This window comes from Pholcus phalangioides, unplaced genomic scaffold (assembly GCF_987345545.1).
Source record: "Pholcus phalangioides strain wild (caught in Gottingen) unplaced genomic scaffold, Ppha-v1.0 ptg000009l_1, whole genome shotgun sequence".
NCBI classification, from domain to species: Eukaryota; Metazoa; Arthropoda; class Arachnida; order Araneae; family Pholcidae; genus Pholcus; species Pholcus phalangioides.
Window position 1 is genome coordinate 8,050,375 of NW_028301602.1, and position 21,995 is coordinate 8,072,369.

General features: G+C 34.6%; 1 protein-coding gene across 1 annotated transcript; it reads right to left on the reverse strand.

Annotated features, from left to right (window-relative positions):
- Positions 1 to 631: 631 nt before the first annotated feature.
- Positions 632 to 21,609, reverse strand: LOC149081694 (uncharacterized). Its single transcript, XM_089237094.1, has 10 exons — positions 21,052 to 21,609; positions 16,781 to 16,855; positions 16,606 to 16,683; positions 15,014 to 15,133; positions 12,540 to 12,600; positions 8,048 to 8,143; positions 6,644 to 6,757; positions 6,112 to 6,303; positions 4,472 to 4,563; positions 632 to 953 (listed from the first exon to the last, which is right to left on the reverse strand). Exons 1-10 carry the CDS (start codon positions 21,358 to 21,360, stop codon positions 792 to 794), a joined length of 1,299 nt encoding a protein of 432 aa, XP_089093220.1. The 5' UTR covers positions 21,361 to 21,609; the 3' UTR covers positions 632 to 791.
- Positions 21,610 to 21,995: the final 386 nt, after the last annotated feature.

The window sequence follows — 21,995 nt, forward strand, 5'->3', positions numbered from 1 at the left end:
TGTGATTGGGATGGTAACTGAATGAGTTAGGAAAAACCAAACAAGAAGATCATTATAAACGAATATGTGGAAAGTACAAAAAAATTTTCATTCCATCAACGTTGGTTTCAGAGAATTTAAGTTATTCTTAAGATATAACGAGAAACTATTATATCAACCATGTGATATGTAACAACTTTCTTTCAAGGCATAACAATACTTTCTGCTCGTACTATGAACTTGATAAATTAATATGTACCTTTGACTACAGTCTTGGTTCCCAACACAAGTTCAAAATTTTTAAAGGGAATGGCTTCAAAGCAATATAAAATAATGTAACAGATAAGCGAGCCCTTTTTCAAGCTTAGTAAGTTACTGACACAAATGATCAGATAATAATCATAACTTTGCCCTGTCCTCACCAAAACAATTTTACAACTTCAAACAACAGAAACAAACAAGGCTTAGGGATTCATTCTGCCAATTAAGTCCCAAAACTTTGAAAAATAAATACCATCAATGCCCATAAAATATACCTCCCTTTGACCCTTCACAACATGCATTCATATATTATAAAAGTACATTCAATCACATCATTAACAATTACCAGAGAGCAATTCGTAGAACAACAAGAAACAGATATTCTTTGAAGAGGCAAGTAGAATCATGCAGTGAAACCTTCATAGAAAGAAGACTGACAGACACACACACATATGCACACTGCACATACACAGCAAATGCTACAACAAGACTTACAGCTTTACAAGAGACAAATTGAAAAAAGTTGTTACACACAATAAAAGATCCTGTATTCACAGTATTTTCTCCCAATTGAAATCATCTTCTACATCATCGTCTTCCTCATCTGCATCATCCTCATCTTCTTCTGCACAAGAGACTGAACTATGATGAGCCAGAGGAGACCTTGTTAGTGGAACATTTGCAACGTGAGAAGGCATACCAAGAGGACTTTGCTGTAAGAGAAAAGCCTATGTTTAAATTATAATCAATTATTTTCACTTTTTCTAGTACTTATGATTAAGCTAATATTGTTTACTATACTTTACAAGATGTCTTTTTTTCTAAATCAAATCAGCTAGCAAACCAGTAGATATAATTAATCACAAATTTCGTCTTTTGAAGTTCGCTATAATGGGATTTGACTACACAGGGTGTCAACTCTTCTCAATGGGCTGCAGCTAAGGGCCATTCAAGTATTACGTCAGCAAATTTCTAGCCATTTTTGACCCCCCCCCCCAATCAGCAAAAGTAAGCAAAACTCTGACCCCCCTCTCCCCCCCCACCTTGTCAGCAAAATTTCATCAGCACTGCCCCCACCTCTTAACACATATTGGTGGGATCAGAAACACGTGTGGGAAGAGGGGACATGAGGGCTCATGTGCCTCCTCTCAGATGAAAAAATATGATTTTTAATGTAAAAATCTTTTTAACTAAAATTTTGAAAGAAAATACCTTTATATGTTATTATAATTGATTTCTGTTAATTTCAATGCTATTTGAAGGGTAAGAACTCAAAATTTCTCTTTAAGAAATTCATTGCGACCCACCCTTCTATCCATATATGGTAAACCCTGGATCCGCGAACCAAATGTGGCCCTGAAGGTTATCTGACGTGGCTTGCCCACCTCCAACACAATTTTGTAAAAATGAACTAAGTGGCACATTTATAGTGGCACTTAAATGTCCCATGGCACAATTTCAGAGCATTTAAGTGGCATGTGGCACATTTTCAGATCACTGAAGTAGGCCCGTGGCACATTCAAATATCACTTAAGTAATCCGAGACACAGTTCCAGAACACTTAAATGATCCATGGCACATTTAGAGATCCCTTGAGTGACATGTGCCACAATTTTAGAGCACTTAAGTAGCAGCCCTCCCCAGTGCAGTTCATCACTCAAGTTACCCGAGGAACATTCCCAGATTACTTAAGTGATCAGTGGCATAATTATGGATCACTTGAGTGATGCGTTGCACAGTTCCAGAGCACTTAAGAGGCCCGGACACATTTCCAGAGCACTTCAGCGGCCCGGAAACATTTCCATAGCACTTAAGCAGCCCAGACACATTTTCTGAGCACCTGAAGGATCCATGATACATGGATTAACATGGGAGAATGTTAATTCAGATGCCCACAAACTAGCGAAAGATTTTTCTCGTTTTTGGCCATCAAATTTTGCCATCAAGAATATTTCCATATTTTCATAAAGGGTGGTTGATGATCTAAGCATCACCAACCCCCCCCTTGTCATCAAAAGTCAGCAAATCAGAACCCTCTCCCCATCGATGCTGACGTAATTCTTGAATGATCCCTAATTCTTAAACCACTACAGGAAACTTCCAATTACAAGAAATGTTTCACATGTTGCCATTCATCATTACAGAAGTCATTCAAGTCAGAAAATATTTCTTAACCCTCACAGTGGCGATCCCAAGATATCTCGTCTAACTTGATCCACTTTATTTTGGTAATTGTGAAATATCTTAAGAATTCATAACCCTCTTATTTCGGCATTGACAAGTCCAGATACCATTGTTGTAAACTTTTCTTCTCTTGATTAAATGTTTTCTTTCCCCCCCCCCCCCCCCCCGGTCAATCAGCTGCCAGTGGGCAGACGACCTTCGTTCAAAGTCTGATCAAAAGGGGAGGGAGAGAGAGAGGATGTTTATCCTTTCTAAGTAGTATACGATTATGCATACAGCATAAATAACAGAAAAATATAGTTTTCTCTTCCTTGTTTTGTTACTATTTTGTGTTGAGGATGGGGGGGGGGAACATTTGAAAATATGTGTCGATTTCTAGAAGGTTTAATGACTTGCACTGTGGCAGTTACAATGTGGAACAGGAAAATTTTAAAACTGCTTAAAGGGTTAAAAGATTGTGAAATGTAAATTACTCTGTCCCTGGGTTCTATAAATTCAATTCAGTTTAAAAAACTTTCATTCACTGATATGTTAAACAAAATAAAAAAACAACCTTATAACCGAAATTGATCAACTTATGAAACTTTGAATTTTGTGCATAATTCCTGCCAGGAATTAAGCTGACAGTATGTATGCATGTATTGTATTCTCATAACTATATACAAAATGTAGTCTAAATGTAGTTAACTCTACAAAATGTGTTCTCATAACCTTAATCGCATAAGATAATTTTCTTGTTACAAGTTTTTGGGCTGCTCCTGATGAATAAAATATACAGTATATACTCGTGTACAAGCCGACCCCCCTCCCACTTCAGGACCACCAAAATCGCAATAAATTGAAAACCAGTGTATAAGCCGACCCCAAAAAAATACATGCATTTCAAAGAAAAAAAATTCTTATATTTTCTTGCAAAATTAATAGTTTACAGAAATTTACAATAGAAAACGATTCAAACTTTTTAATCCGTTTCTTCTGAGTCCCCAAGCTCATCGTAATCCATCAGATCATCATAGGGGGTGCGGCATCTTTGTTTTCATTTTCATCTGGGCTGTCATTGCCATTGTCACTTTCAAAGAGGATATCATCTTTATTTCCATCCATCACATTGCTGATGCAATACTTTTTGAAGGATCGGATGACAATTTCGGTAAAAACAGAATTCCACGCCTCATGTACCCATTGGCACACTAGGCCAATGTCAGGTTTTTCAATGCACCACTTTTTGTAGTTTCTTTATCATCCGAACTCATCCATTCGATCCACAAATTCCTCAAATAGTCTTTGAAAGACTTGTTGATGCTCACATAAGGCTTTGCAATTGACATTAGCCCACCTGGTGTCAAAGACAATTATGTTTTCGATTTTTTTGCCTCTGCTTTAACATTATCGGTTCTGTGGGGTTTGAACATATCCCATACCAATAATGCCGGTTTCTCAAACACTGCTACAAAAATGACTACTGATTTGGGGTCGAAATTCTCATCAAAAACTGACCCGAGTATAAGCTGATCCCCCACTTTGGGAACGAATTTTTCCACAAAGAAACTTGGCTTATACACGAGTATATACGGTAGTAAAAATTATTAGTCTCTGAAATAATTTTGAGTATGCATTACTTAATAAAAAAAAAGTGATTCAACTCTGCTGTAACTTGGTCAACTTTTGGTCATAGCAGAACAGATTTCTGTTTCATCAGTGCATAAAAAAAATTCCCACCACATGACACAGATTTTGGAAACAGTGTAAAAAAATTTCCCAAAAATTTTCCCAAAAATATAGTATTTTTCTTTTAAACAGCTTCTATAAGATGATGGATTGAAATTTAAAAAATTGTAATAGTTTTCCTTCTAAGACTAATGGTTGTTTAAAACATCAGCTATTAATAGGAATATCTATTGGGCAATAATAAGGGTGAACACCTTGTATATCATAATTGTACATGCATGTGAGAATATTGAATGTCTGAATGTGCAAAATAAAATGAAGGTATTTCTGAATTATTATTTTTCAAAAGCTTAACAACAGCAGGAATTTGACAACTTACATCAGTTTGAGAGTGATAGGACAAGTTGCTGCTCTCTGAAAATGCATGTGGTGAACCACTAGCGTTCTGTTGAGGCGAATGTGCACAAGATCCTGAAAATTATGCTCATTTAGAACACGCACCATTTCATATACTTAAGAGAGGTGAACAAAAAAGTCAGGTTCATGTACATGCAAAAATGGAAATATGCCATTTTTTTAAGAAAAAAAAATGAAATTTCATAAGGAACTAATTAAGATATAGAAAAATAACCAGTTCAGGATTAAAAAAAAAAAAAAAGTAAAGCCTTGCATTGAATAGACCAAGACTGAATTTCTATTGTCAAAACTTCTTAAACTTTAGCAATAGTGGTGAGGTAATGCTAATATGATTATTAGGTGCAATAAGAGTGGCCAACCAGTGACATTAATGGCACACCATGACACCAGAAATAGCATTCACGCCGCCAGTTTTTCATACTGAGCAGAAATGTAGCCTCAGATTACTAATATCCCATATACTCTTCAGGGTGGGTGCATCATTGAGACACCAGAAATAGCACACACATAAGACTTGCATTAAAAATTATAGAAATTAAATACTTCAAACAAAGAAATCCTCTCAAATTTCCAAACTTTTTCTTATCATTAATAGGCTTTTTGGATATCATTCCGATGCAAACAAGAAAAAAGTGTTATTCTCTCCACAAGGAATTGAACTCAGAACCTCTTGAATACTGGCCAAGCACACTGACCATTATACCATAAACAGAGACTTATTTTTTCCATAAAACATACACATAGCATGACTTGCTGAGTAGAGACATTGCAGCCACTTTTAACTTAAGCTAATGGCCTCCAGGTAGCAGCAGTAGAGATGGGTGGATTTTGACTTAATTAAGCCATAGTTTTTTACTGAATGTTTTTTTTTTTTTTGTATCTCAAAAACACCTAACCAGGCACACAGACACAAAAACATTGGAGGAGGAGGGTAAGGTTACTGAATGTCCCATATATACAGGATTTAAAAAGTGCTGGAAGAAAAATGTTGCATTATACCATTCACGCTCATTATAGCGACCCTTCCATCACAACGACTAGCAGGAAAAGTTCCAAATGTTTCCATACATAGATTGTGCTATATCTTTTTTTTCCGATATAACGCCCTCCCAATATAGCATTCGTTTTTCATGGAACGATGGGGGTCACTATAACGAGCGTTGACTGAATAAAGTGTACAAGATAAACTTTTATTGGTAAACATACACAATTTGTATTACAATAATTGAATTTATAATTCAAAAATATTGAATTTTGAAAAAAAAAACTGATAAAATGGGTAAAGAAAAATGGCATTCTTATTCCTCATTCCTTGTAAAAACAGGACATGTAGTATTAACTGAAAGGGAGTTGGCTACAATTAGATTAACCCATTTGTGCCCACAAGTATTTTTTAACAAAAAAATATTTGCAACAAGTTTTCTTGTTAAGCTGTACTCAAATTAGTATAGTGGGTACAAAGGGGTTAATGATACTAAAATTATATCCTAAAAAGAATAAAAATATGAAAATTTGTGTCTGAATATTGCTTAATAGTATAAAAAAACGTTAGTTAAAAAAGAAATTGGAAATGAAGTAAGTTTAAAATTGAATTTAGTATACCTCTAGAAAATTGGGCATTCAAACTAGGATTAGAGGTATATGAATGTGATGAAGATGGTGAATGATGGTGGTCTTGGTGGCCAAGATCAGACTGAGAAAAAAGAGCATTCAGCGAGGTATTCAAGTCAGCTAGCTGATCTTGCGATAGTAAGGACATGGTGAAATCCTTGGACTTCAAACTCTCCATCATGGCTACATAATTCAAAAATAAAACAGTTTCAAGAACTTCATATACAATGTATCACAATTTTCAGGATAAAAATTTTATGTGTATGATACAACATATCAAAAATGAAGAGTTGACTTTTATATAAATATTACATTTCAAAATCATGATTTCTAGCATAAAACAAATGTTGCAATATTTTAAGATAAATTTAATTATTTTCATTCAAAAAATATCAATTTAACACAATAATCTACAAAAATTATAATAATCTCATTAAAATCTTCAATGACAAACTACCACAACCAACCAGAATAAGGGAGGAGGTTGGTTTCATTTCAAATGAAATAAAATATGACACACAACCTTGAAACTGTGACATGTCGATGTCTTGTAAACTACCATTATTTGTTATCTTAGCACTTTCTTTCAACCAGTCTAGGCTTTGTGCAAATTCGGAACAAGTGGCTCTTTCACTACCTACAAAAGTAGACAAAATTTTCACATTTTTACACATTGATTTGAAACTCTGCAAAAGTTTGATAAGTATATAACCCGAACAGAATTATTAGAATCAAAGGCATAAAAGACAAATTCAATATCTTCATACGAAATGCAAGACTTGCATTCTCTCCAAATGCAAACACATTTCATATCACTATGCAACATATTTTTGTTTTACTATGCTAGAAAAAAATTTCAGAGAATTCAAGACTGAAGAAAATACAGCTGTAGACACTGACCAATAATTAATTCTAATGGGAATACAGTGAAGCCTGAGTAAGACTGACACTGTTAGAGACAGAATCCTGTCTGGAACGGAATAATTAAGATAGCTCCATCGACGCGATTACTGCTTTGACGTGTACCATCATAAATCAGAATACTATTTCAGTCTTTATCTGTTTTATACAGGTTCCACTAACTTATCCCCAGAAACATTAAAACTAATTCTGTCTGTGATCTTGAAAATTTTCAAAGCTTTCAATTCAAAGGTAATTTTTAATATTTCTGTCAGATAAAATTTAAAGGTGGAAACCATTCTGATCTCTTTATGAACAAAAAAAAAATGCCTAAAATTATGTTAATTATATCTGTATGCCGGAGGTAAAGAACACTATGTCAAAAAGGGGGAGTTTCACAGGAGAGCCATTTAAAGGTTTTTTCAGTATGTCTTTCTATGGAGCTTGCTTGTTTTATAAAGTGAATATCTGTTATTTATTGAAATAAGACTGTCCTATACCTTTATCTCTGGCATACAGATATATAAGAATCTCTCTGAAAAAAAAAAAACCCTAATTTATATGAAGAACTAAATTAAATAGAATCATGCCTGTAATTGAATCATAATTTTCTTTGATACTTCAAAGTGTCAAATGAAAAACCAAATTTTTGAAAACTCACAAGTACTATTTCTAAAAGGTAAACTGATTCACTATCTGATGCAGGAAGAAATAAAATTCCATGACAAATGAAAAAGGATTAAGACAACAGTTATATTACTTTTGAGTCAAGCATACTTTTTCCACCACAAGGGGAGTAGTCAAAATTATTAACTCTATTTTTCCGGGTGCTCACAAGCCCTTTCTATAATGGTAGACATGCTAACAGAAATTTCAAAACGTATTCTCTGACTCTCTAGTAACCACACACATGCAAATTTTAAATAGAGGAGCCAATATTAATTTTTTTTGTTTCCAATGTAATCTGATGTCTGGAATATGTCATACATCATAATATGTCATCCTGACTGAATGTAAATTTACTTACTAAGAGAATACACACTGTCATTTCCATTGAAATGCTGATCACAATTCTGGGCACACTGTGAAGCTCCTCTGTTGGCCGATGTACTTGCATAATGTGCTGGTAGAAAGAAAACATAAAATTGATTAAAAAACTGATAGAAATCTTCAAATATTTCTTATACATGTGTGTGTGTTGTCCTGCAAGTTTGAATTAAAAATATGGCCTGTCCGACTCACAAATGTTTGACCCTCTGCAGGGTTGGGAAATTTCTTCGAAAATGGAAAAACCCATATAAAAACTGGCCAAAAGAAATGGAAGAGAGAAACAGATTTAAAAAACTATTTCATTTTGTAGTCATGCAAGCATAATTTACTTCTGTTACTAAAAGGAGTTAATAAACGATAATGTTAATATAATATCCATTTTGAAACATTTTATTAGCAGTATATTTGAATAGCAAGTCATTTATCTATGTATAAACTGTAAATTACTTTTACCAACAAGAAATAAAACAGTTTTAAAATTCCTTACTTTTAACAATGCAGTGCAACATAGTGAAGCAAAACCTTTTCATGTTATGGCAGTCATTGGACTGTTCCAATGATAAGTGGATAAATCAAAAAATATATATTTTTTTCAAACTTGTGAGATGGCTTTAGGGCATTTAAACACAATCATGGCTTTTTGAGAATTTCAGATATTTAACATATTTTTTTCCCACCATATTACTATAAGGCAGCATTTGCCAAGTTACACATCTAGATGAGAGATTCATGCATCGAAATTCAATTTTACTCCACCAAAATTCATCGAGAAGTGAAAATACTGCTTTAAATTTCAGTTGATTTTTTTTTTAATATATTTTTCTTTTATCAGTGAGAAATAACTATCTTTTTACAAAAATACCTCTCAAAATTTTGAGGAGAACGTTTTGCTCTTCAAAGTTATATTTTCAGATAACACTGCTATAAGGCAATACCACTAGAAAACGAAAACATGCAAAATTCTGACAACATAAATACATTATGGTCATAACATACACATGCAACACATTCTGGTAGTCTACAAATCATTAGGAATTCCTCAGAGGAATATGTATGAGGTGCATGTAGTGTTAAGTAGAAGTATCACTGAAGCAAGTTTCTGAAATGGAACGCACGTTGCAGTTTAAAAAAATCACTAATCACTATATTTTTAACAGTTCAAATTCTTTTAAAACATTTTAACCATAAAATTATTGTGCAGTACAATTAGTTTGCTGAAAAATGTGTATTAATTTTACTTTAAATTGTATAACAGCCTATTGCTATACCCAGACTAATAGTCCATGTTGGTAGTTAGAATAATTCATTTTTATTTGAGAGCTCTGTTAGAAAGTTATGTATTGCATATTTTGGGAAGATTTTTTCATAATTAAATATTAGTAAAGTATTTGTTAAAATTATTTGATATTTATTTCACAATCAATGAGGTGAAATAACAAGCCTTGATTACACGTGCTATGGTAAAACAATAATTAGTACATTTTTTTTCCTTTCCTTCATTTTTTTTTTTTTTTCAGTTTCTTCCACTGTCTTGGAAGAAACGCACAACCTTGACTTACTGACTTTTCAAGTTACAAATTTTGTGCTCTTAGCAAACCCTAGGTTGGCCTAAGCAATATTTGCCATAAATGTGTGAACCGGATCCTCTTGCTTTTAGTTACTGCTATGATTGCAGAATTATGGTATTCAAAATATAATAAATTCCTTCATGTGCCATGTAAACAATATACATCATATTGTGTAATGTATGATTTTTAAAGCATGTGTTCTTTGAAACATATTCGTGATGGCTACAGCACAAACAGAAAGTATACAAGCAACATGAAAAGATAATTATGATCAAGAGAACTAGATGTAATTCCACACAAAATTTGGAAAAAAATACAGCTGCAGAGGAATTTATCGTTATACAGGGCTCCCACTCAAAAAAATGAGAAAAAGTAGGAAAACGCAGGACTAAAAAGTAGGATGGGGGAGGGTAACTCCCCTAGACAACATAACCATAGCATAATGGAAAAAAATCCCTAAAAAAAAATTTTTTAATAATCAAAAAAAAATTTTTTTTTATTTTGAATTAACTTTTTTTCCCCCAGCACTATTTCAGTCAAGCCAAAACAAAATGACAAATGACTTGGTTACAAAACCAATCTTTGGCCAAAACTGCACTAGCAACCACAGATAATTCTTTGCTGTCTCTCCTCATATATATATTACATTCTTTTTCGGAGTCTTCCAAAGTGACGAACTTGTCAACCCTCTTCGACAAGGCCCGGCAAATTTCAAACAACATTTTTTAAGAATGATGCACCTTCGAGACCACTTTCGAAAGCACAATGTAAAAAATGTGTAAATTACAAGATCCGACGTATATAAGGCAAGGTGAACCAGATAGTTTTACTGCGGTGCTGATCATTTTTTAAATTTTTCTGTTTTGTTCACATTTTACTTTTCAATGCCAGTGTAATCATTTTTGACAAATGAAGCACTTTCATTTCTAGCTCTTTGCTGAGCATTGTAAATATTGTTTATGCCTGTTCATGCCTTAAAAATACAGAAGACAACTGAATGCTATTGGGTAGCATCAGAATCACCAAACCTAGAATAGGCCTATGTATCCAACTGCTTTGAAATGCAAACTGTTGTTTCACCTATTTGCACCGTAATTTTGAATGATCAAAGTTACTGTCCAAGATCACGAAGTAATAAATACAAAATTATTTTTCCATCCAGACAGAAGTTTTTAATGACTACTATACTTGTTGAACCCTGAAACTAAGCAAATGAAAAATTAATCAATCAAATGGTCCACATACCCCTCCCCCAAATTACCTTAAAAATTATACAATTTCTGCTTTGGCAGAATCATTAATTGCATTCTCCAACATTTGTAATATTTAGCAATATATCAATAATTTCCTGCTCAATTAAAATCAATTACACAAATTTTGTCGATAGAATTTGGTAAAAAAGTAGGAAAAGTAGGACAAAAACTAGAAAGTAGGACAAAAGTAGGACATTTTACCAAAAAGTAGGACGAGTGGGAGCCCCGGTTATATCAAGTATTATTGCAGCAAGGTCTAACTGCATTTGTTCTTGTTCTTTGAATTCTTATTTGCTTACTTTTAGGGTATGCAAATTTAAATCAGCTTGATTTAAATCACGATTTAAACCTTGTTTTTTTTTATCATTGATTTAAATCACAAAATTTATATCTTGTTTTATCTTTCCATAACTTCAATGATATTGAAGTAAAATTAACCTGGTATGGTATGCATGTTGGTGATACATGGTAAAGTTTGTGATTAAAAGAAGTGTAGAAGATCTTTGGGGCAATAATTAAATTTAATAATAAAACTTAATCCCTAGATAGTGCAGAAAGAAAGCTGTTCTATTTCTAGATTTTGTGCATGGAAAAATTGCTGAAAAATATGGGGAGTTGAGCTTACACTCAGCTAAACTACACTAAATATTTTCAATGCATTACAATGTGACACTAAGGTTTCCCCCGATTAAAAAAAGGGAATAATTTTTCATATAAAGCCCTGAATTATTTTTACCAACATAAATATCATTGTAATATGATATTAGTAGTCAAATGTAAGTATATAATTAGATATTAATGTAGTCAAAATGTAGTTTTTGACTACATTTTGTATTAAAATTTTTAGTTTGTTCATTTTTTATCAAAACTCATTAAATCTGTGAAAGAATAAAAATGGGTGTAAACTATTAATCAACATCATGCAAGTCGGAAACACATCCACAAATTATGCAAGAAACAATCTTGTAAATAGAATTTGTTTTCCTTAGTTGATGCTGAATGGCCCTTTGGTTGTACATCAAGTGAATTGAGATATCAGCATCATTTATATATTAGCATGATGATGATGATATCCACCACTAAGGTGGATACCTTTGTAGCCACCAAACATTCACTTTAATGGGAGGGGAGCTTTCATGAATAAAAGCACTTTTCTCTACAAAAAAAATGTAAAGGGATAAAGTGTTAATTTGGGCTCAACAACCTTTCATGTTGCATGAACAGATTTTTGGTGTTCATATTTTTTGCTTGTAGTTTCGTTTGTTTGTAGTTTATTCATTAATGCTGAATTAAATTTGAGCAATAAGAAAAAAAAAGCAGGTGATATGAAAATATGCATTCTTAATGATTAGCAAGATTTGTTTTAATTAATAAGCAGTCAGTTAATTTAATCAAAAAAATCCAACTTTATAATATATTTTTTTTAATCATGATTTGTCATACCCAGCTTACTTTGAACTTCAAATAACTGAAAATTTTTATTTGTTGGTTAAATTTCTTATATCAACAGATGACACACTGCCTACTTGAATGGTAGAGTAGGATAAAAATTAACATTAGTTATGACATGTGAACCATCATGATATCATAGGCAGTTCATCAGAATTTCATGGCAATTGAAAAACTTTAAAAATTTACACTCACTCACCGAAATTTTGAATACTCGGAAGGCAGTTTGTAATGTCATTTCTCTCTGGCTTCCCTGACATCTGAACAAAAATAAGATTTGTTAGTAATTAATGTCCACTGATACAGTTTTTCATTGCAATAAAAGGAATACAAAGTATTTCAGAAGACACTTTATACTCACCTTTTATAAAATGATTGTAAATGAGCATTTCTGTAAATCTAAGTTCAACCATATTTTTCCTTATACTTAACCCTTTAACTACACAAAAAAAATTCTTTTTTTTTTTGGTTTTATTGTAGGTATTTTTCAATTTAAGTGAGAAAATAGTTGTAAAAATAATTTATCTGGGCAAGTTGCCATATATAATTTCTCGTGTCCTTTTTTTTTTTTTTTTTTTTTTTTGGAAATTCAAATATACTGATGGCAAATGAAATCCCATCACCAAGAAGAAATTTATGAATGAAATTCAGGTCATCATCTTCCTACATGATTTATTGACTTAATATAAATTATGTCATAAGTAATGGGCTACATTGCACGTGCAGAGACATTTAAACATGCATTTTTTGTGCATTAATAACCACTGTGGTCACCACAATATTGAATACAAACACAAGTGGAAGTGCATGCATTCTGTCATAGAAGTGTTGAATGTCATTGTGACCATACCTGTTTGTTATACTTGGTCAGTCAAATCCACAACGGTCATTGCTGGTTGGAGATAATGTTGGAGTTTACATCCAATAATGTCATGCACTTACTTGATGTGGGGTGGGGGAGATCTGATGCTCTCGCTGATCATAGCAACAGTTTGACATTATATAGAGCACGTTAGGTTACAGCTATGGTATCAAAATAAATGTTATCCGGCTAAAATATGTCTCCTTAGATGATGATTATGAATGTAAGCACAACTGGTTCGATCACCCTTCCAATATAAACACGGGTTGCCAAGATGCTTGGGAAAACCATGCCAGAGGTCAAGGCCATAGCCAGAGGGGGACTTGAGGGTATGGTTTCCCCCCCCCCCCCAAAAAAAAAGAGAAATAAATAATGTGATCTTCACGTATTCCCAAGAAATCAGCATGATCTGTCCAGGGAATTTGTTAGTATTAGTAGACATCCATCCGATGCATCAGTGCTATCCTGCGAATACTGCAGTTTTCTCCCACACTAGTGGCACAGGTCTACTCTGCCCCTTGTTTTCTTGTAGCAGTACCTTTCTGAGACCACTGCTACCAAGTGGTGTAATATAAAGCAATCATAACCAGTAAAGTCATCTCACTCAACCCTTTCAGTAATTCTGCAGTAAGAAAATTCACTTATGGAAGGTCTACTCTATGGCCTCATTTAAACTTACATGATGATATTGGCTTCTTTTTCTTGAGGATATTTCTCGCTCTCGCCAGACATAAAAAAACCCAATCCAAAAGAAAAAGATTGCTTTAAGTACACACAGTGAACTTAATGAGCTAACTTGGTTGGCATGTTTAACGTGCCATGCTTGTTCTGCTATTTTTGTAATTTACATGAATGGCATCATTCAAATGTGTGAATGTATGTGTCCTAATTTTATTTCATCCAGTACAATTTCTTCTTGGAGTTAGGACTTCATTTTTTGTCAGTGTATATAACTAAGATTAGCAATATTTCATTGATTTTGCATGTGTGTGTGTGTGGGGGGGGGGGATTGTAGGAAGGAGTAAATATAATTTTTTGAAAGACAAAATAAAAAATTAAAATTGTTCCATACAGTAGACCCTTGATAATCGGGGTGGATGGGGACAGAGGCCACCCTTGATAATCGGGGTGGATGGGACAGAGGCCACCCTCGGATAATCGAAAAACTCAATCTGAAAAACAATAAAAATGTTGATTTTACTTGAAAAAAAGGCAAGTAAAAAAAAAGTAGTACTATCATACCTACTTTATTTTTAATTCTTGAATAATATATAGATGCCATACAATGTGGTTTCAGAAAAATAGTGCGGTTGAGAAGAGTTATGTATGATACTGATGGTGAACAATGCTAAGAAACTGAGAGCTTTCGACTGCCTTTCTAATGAATTTATGAAAGCAATTGGGGGTAGACAATGCCATTATCCACCATTATGATGAAATCTATCAAATCTGCTCCTCTTTCTCAGTGAAAGTTAAAATGGTCTACGTCCATTAAAGGGAGTCTAATATTTCATTATACCAGTTACCCATTATGGAGTTGGAGGCTGCCTAGTCCCTTTCAAACTGAAATTGCAATATGTGCATACTACCCAGTATTCCTAGGGGGGGGAAGAAGTCAGGTTCTTGGAGAGAGTGTCTCAAGAAGGAAATTCGACAATTTTCAGTGCCTCAGATCACTCGAAAACCTGAACTTCAGGGGGATCTGATTTTTCAAGACTACTGTAATGAGAAGTCTGTTATACAGAAAATATTTCCTAAAACTACAAGCTCTATTATAACACACATTTACAGCAGTATTTTGAAAAACACACCTGGATATGATGAGCAGCAGTCTGAGAGTATCTTGAAGGATACTGATGACAATGAACAGGACTTGGAATGCTACAACTTGAATTGTCTGGTGGAGCTATATCTGGGTTGTATGGGAATAACTGTAGGAGAAAAATAGAATCATGAATTCCAGCACCAGTATTGCAATGCATAATTGAAAAAAAAAAAAAATCTTTGCACAAAAAACCACAGCATACACAAAGAAAAACCCTTAAATTTTACTGCCACCAAATTCTATTAAAGGGTAGTTGAATGATCTTTTGTCTACACAAAAAGTGCTTAAAAAGTAAGAGCTGATATTTTACTTTTAAAAAAAAAGAGAAACGAAAATGCATTTATGGTTCCAATCCATGAACATTGATTTTTTTTCCGCCAGAGTAATAGTTTTCTTCACACACTTTTGATATTGTTAAATATACTTTCTTTCTGTCCAACACTCGGTGTAAAGATTTCTACCAGTTCAGCAACGTTTCAGAGAGAAGAATTGCGCACCATAATTTTAAAAGTACAGTGATCGGTCACTTATGCATCGGTGCAAGGAAATAAGAAAAAAAAAAGATGTATATATATATATATATATATATATATATATAGTGAATAGCTTTATAGCATCTATTTCTTTGACCTAAAGTGCAGAAAAATGCCTTATAAGTGAGAGATCACTGTAGTGCTGGCAATGTGAACCTTGTCTCAGGTTACACAAAGTTCACCCCCCCCCCCCCGTATTCGCGGTTTCCATATTCTCGTTTTCTTTTTCCCCTTTATTGAAAGGAATTTTTGTCAACACTCAGCAATCACTCACGTGTTTAGTTTACAAAATTTGAGTTGTGCTTGTTTATGATGGTTCGTTCTTCTAGTTCTACTGAACTACTAGTTTCCGGAAGTCAGGAGGTACCTTGAGAGTGAATACATGCTATTAAAAGTTCTTTTGATGCCGGATTTACAGAGGAGGAAGTAATGCAGCTGAAACTGAATCAGTACCAAATGAAGAAAATCAAGCAAAAAAGTAGAAGACAAGTTCACCACAAGTAACATAGCGGAAGGGCTTCGAAAGCTCAAATAAGCAATAGATTATTTTCATAACATAGATCCCTCTATTTTACATTCTTCACATGTAGAAAAATTAGTAGAGGAAGCGTTGTCAACATACTCCAACATACTTGATATGAAGAATAGAAGAAACAGCAAACAGAAAAATCAATGTTCTTTCCAAAAACATTGCCAACAGTCGCTGCACCCTCTTTTACATTCCCTTATACTTCTGCATCACCCTGCTCTTTCTCATGTTTAATAAACGAGATATACCGAAAAAACTATGGTTTCGGTTATTTGCAGATTTCCGTATCTGCGGCCACTCCCGGAACGTAACCCCTGCGAATACGGGGGGGGGGGCGACTGTACAGTTTCTTTGATCTTCATTTGGTTCATCTGAATATTGTCTTTTTGCACCAAGAAATCAGATTTCTGAACGAATTTATCAACAGGTAGAAGCACTGTATCAGTTTCCTATTTGAAAACTATAAAATATATATATATTGGATTAAATTTGTTATTAAGGACAAAAAAAATTAACCTTGTCTCGTTGTCGACATTTTCTCCTATGACTATCATCATTTTCTGACGGAGAATGATCAATGGCCCAATAAGATCCCTGTAAAATAATAAAAATTCTAATTAAGAAGCCATGTATCAAAAACGAATACAGGTGTGACAACGTATTCCTAATTGGATTTGAGATATGATCTTACCTTCCCGGGATCATCTTTTGGACGAGGAACTTTTCTGAAATACTTGTTAAGTGACAGGTTGTGCCGTATGGAGTTCTAGAAGATAAATTTTTTTTGATAAATAACAGTTGCAACGTTAAATAAAGATCATCTTTGAGAAAGAAAACATCATTCAACAGTTAGAAATTTACTTAAAGTAGCATTCAAAACGTTGAATGGCTTTTTCTTTTTTTCTTTTTTTTTTGCTGCTATTGTATAGCCTATAAAAATTAGTATTTTTAAATTTTATAACTGCTATTGTATAGTATTTTTAAATGCTATTGTATAGTTTATAACTGGTACTGCCATAACTTTCCGAATACAGCCTGCAAAAGGGGAAGCTCAAGGCAACATTCTCACTTGTGAGACATCTTTTTAGCACTTCTCAAATGCACAAGCCGGAATAGTGAAACTACCCGGGAAAACTCACAATATTATGCCATAAAAACTAGTTTTCCCTGCAAATTATTTCATACAATACATTCAGGGTGCAGTAGCCTAGATCAATAAGATACTTGCCTAAAGTACTAAAGGATGTTTAGAGGTGTCGCGAGTGCGATACTCAGTCCATCCTTGTCAGAAACTTTCCTGACACAGGGATCCAACAGAAAAAAAAAATTACTATCGCATGGAGTCTCACAACGAGGGGTTAGAGCACCAACCTCTCAGTGTGTATAAAAAAACGACCATTCTGAATCAGCAATAAATTGTAGGTCCAGGTCTAATTAGTCAGAGAAAATGACATGGTGTGACAAACATAATCGATACATTCACCGATTAATTTTAGACATAAAACATTCTTCAAAAAAGTTTTCAATTTTTTTTCTTTCTTTAATCATGGTCTGCAGCCTGGTGCAGATTGCACTGTCCTAGAGCCTGTAAGATAGGCTATTCAACTTTTCAGTTTTATCAAACACTCTATAACTTATTTAACCTGCATCACTGACCCCCGTTTGTTCAGTTTCACCCTATGTTTCTGTAATTCGAGATTGTAGACAAGTTAAAACGAGATGAAATATCTGTAAAACATGTAGCCATAGCAATCATGTGGGCATAGTGCTGAACTTGCATCGTGAGGATGCAGATTCCACACTCCGTTCACAACACAGTGGTGGTTGGCAGAATTTAGTTTTCTGTGGTTTTTCAACTTTGAGGTGTGAATGTGAGCCGGTCTCCCATTTAAAAGTCTCTTTGCAGAGAGCAGGCAAACCTACAACATGGTACTGATATAACATGAAGCTTCGAGCATCACCATCTTTACATAAAAGTATGAAAGGTAGATGTAGCACCAGCAAGAATATGAAACAAACACAATTTCGACAACATAAATATGTTAGGGCTAAAGGTGGGATGAATATTCAGCCTATTTGGCCCGTTTCCCAAACATTCGGCTCGGCCGAATAGACCTAATGCTTAGGTATTTTCGACAACATATCTGTTTAAATCTAAGCACTACAAACTTTTAAATTATATCAATTGAATTTTTCCCATAAATCAAATTTTTACTCAAGTTTTATTGTATACGGAAGGTGTATATCCCTTTCTGTGAAACAGGTTTTGTCAGGGTGAATTTCTACGATGAAGCCAGTCACATTTATATCAGGGCTGGTCCAATACATACCAAGGTTGGTCATGGCAGCTCTTCTATTGGTAATGATTGTCAAATGTTAGAGACTACTGCTACTTAACTGTACAGTCCATAAACTTCACCTTTTAACATTATGAGAGGACGCCAAAATGTGTAGGCTTTTCCCCAGCTGACCAAGCATCTAGTTGTTGCCCTGAGGATAGGCACATATTAAATTGGCAAAGAGGCTTGGATTTGCCTTTTTATCAGCTTCAATTCAACATTTTAAGCCAAAATAGGCCTATGTTTACAATAAGCCACTTATTATGGCAATATTCCCCAAATATCATGAAAAGAAACCTCGGACTGTTTCCCTACGAGAACAATCAGGGTTGGATTCACAACCAATTGTGAATGTGATGTTCATTCACAGCTGTGTTGAGGTCATTACAAGCTTTTAAATACCTATAGGCCTATCTTGAGAACTCGAATTTCAATCGAGCCTGCTTACAACAAAATCATATGTTACGAAGTATTGGTAGCAACAATTTTTTTTCAAATTCAAGTGAACCTGCAATACCAAAATAATGTTAAAGATATCACTTATAATGAATTGCCATATTTATGGATGTCGAGTATAACTAAGTTTTTTTGGAAAGAATAGAATCTTTTTTTTATATAGGATAGAGTTGTATTGAATCAAAATTTTTCTCACAGAAACAGTGTGAATGTATACATTGTACCAAGAATGGCTATGAGTGTTCTGTCAGTGCCACCTATAGCTAATTCGAAGTTGCCACCTATATCTATCTCTAACAATAGACAGTGCTGTTTATGTTCAATCTTCCCAAAACTGATTGAAGACGAATGAGCATAACGCATTGAGTGTTTTTCAGTCTTTGCAAACCCTATAGCCATTAAAATGTCTCGGTCTATAAATGTTAAACGGACTGAGCGGATAAGTCAAAATTTAGGTCAGGGTTCTCAAACTGTGTGCTGCATTACCCTGTTGCATTGTCAAACTTCATTAGGGAGAGCTAAGAGTGGTAGCCCTGACAAAGGTTACCCACAAAGAAGTTCTTCGTTAATGGGACAGCTCAAGCTTACATACTTTCCAAGTGAAAAGCCTCATTACGCTAACTTTAAAGACGATCCTGGGGAACGGGGGGGGGGGGTAGCTGAAGGGCTTTAACCCAGGTGACACTGGTATAAATCTGATTTTTTTTTTTTTTTTTTTAAGAACTAAGTCACACACCATTGAACTATTCACACACTATTGTAAAAAATACACGTGGCCATATATCCAGTTTCTAAAAGAAACTATTGTATTTTGGTCCAGGATCTATACCAGTTTAAATTACACCAGATAACTTGATCCACATTACAGCTCTTAATGATGAGCTATCGTTATCCTGTATAACAAGGCGACTTCTATTGAGAAATTTATATAAAACACTTGCCCCTTTTAAAACAGTAGGTTACATTCTTGTTTCTCGTGTTACGATCCCACACTGTCCAGTAGCTCAAGTTTTCTAAACATCTTCGTCCAGGTATGGATCGAAAACAAGATGCCATTAGTTTTTAATAGTGGAAATTTTTAAATAACTGTCTAACTAAAGCTTAAGCTGCCACCCTTAACATCTTGCGGCCCTTTTGCACCCTTGCTTAAGTCGCCCCATTTGTTAAAACTGCTGTGGGGAGTCACCGATAAGAGAGATTGAGAAAGTGAAAAAAGTTCGACAACCCTAGGTTTAAGTCGCTCGCTCCCCAGAATAATCAAATAAGAACTTATTAAAATCACTGGACAAGAACACATCAATATTGGTGGCTTGCCTCCAACAAATGTGATGCACGCCTTGAGAACCACTACAACTAGACCACATGTGCACCGCGTTCACATTCATCTGTGGAACTTCTAACAAATTAGCACAAGTCTGAATGTGTGTGTACATGTTGAGAACCTTACATTTTTAAACGTTTATTTCTGTAATTTATGTTATGTGTAATGCTGCCATCAGTTTTGCTAACTATGAGTGAAGTGTAATGATTGAATAATTGTACCATTGTAGGCCCGTTTGTGGCGTGCATTTGCATCTCTAATAAAAGACATCGAAGTTGGGAGCACGACAGGTAAAACCAACTTCAACCGCACACCACTGCGGTGACAGTGGGGTTCGACCCTGCTTCCTTGCGGCTGAGAACCGCTGACTTGCAGTATATGTGCCTGAAATTTTTATTCAAACTTACATGAAAACCATTATGTTAGTGACATGCTTGAATAATTTTCATTTGAAACTAAATTCAAGTCTGTCAGCAGACCACCGTTCCCATCCTTGGGAACCGTAGGTTAAGAAAAAGCTGCTTTAAGTGGATTCCTTTCATCAAACTCTAGAATTTATTGCATTTCGGTTATGAAGAATATCATACATGGCTAATGTTTTCACATTCTCATGCAACTTTGTTATATTCGGGCTCGACTGTGTAATTTTATTAACTATAAAAAAAGTGAACTCGCACATAACACATTAATAAATATATAGTAAAACCCTTATTTTGCGGACACCAGAGGGACACAAATATTTGTGAAATGGGGTGACCACTAATCAGTGATTTGAAATGCGTATTTTTATTGTACAAGGGAGATTATTCGGCTGTAAGGGAGGGAGTGACTGTACTTGATACTCACTTTCCACCCATCACCAGCATCCCTGTAATAAGGGAAATTCGTGCAAATCCACGTGTAGATTTCGTTAAGTGTCATTTTCTTGGTAGGCGAACTGTTGATAGCGTATGATATAAGGGTCGCGTAGCTGTAAGGTGGTTTGTCATCCTTGTGCCTGGAGGACGTCCGCTTACTGGTCTCGTAAGGCATCCCACTACTAGTCATGATATTATCACACCCACCAACATCCGTGGTGCCGTTCATGGACGATCCTCTGACGTTCAACCTCGGCAACCAGTCCATAGACGTCAGGCTCCTGTCCAACTCGCTCATCTTGATTATGTTGATATTGTCGTCGTCAGGAGGATACCACTAGTAGCACCTACTAGCTGCTGGTCAACAGACCGATCTGCCTTGTAATAATACCTGGTTAACAAACGCTTACCTGAGCGTACACGATTCAAATACATTGCGTAACATATGTGCAAAAAAATATATATATATGACACTCTACGCCATGACGTTCCCACTTCTCTTTTTTTTTTATAGGGAGATTTTTTTTACATATCCCAATTTTTTTACTCCTTGTTGTTTTGAAATTTTCTGATAAGGATTCGGCAAGATCTTTTGATGTTGTTGCTCCGTAACAACTTTGAAAAGAAATAATTTAATTGGCCATACAGCTCGTATTTTATGGCACGTTTTTATGCTGATTGTATTTTCCCGAGACAATGGAAATTTCAAAAGCAAAAGACAGTGCTGATAACAAAATTTGGCAACAATTGGCAACTTTGCTGAAGACGCCAATGGCAAGACTGCAAGTGTTACTGCACGCAACAGGAGATTTAGATGAATTCTACGAAGAAAAAATGACAAAAAAAATATGTAAGGTGAGTTTCCATATTTTTTCGGCAACCAAATTTCACATAATTTATAAAGTGGGAAAATAATTTTAATATTTGATTGTG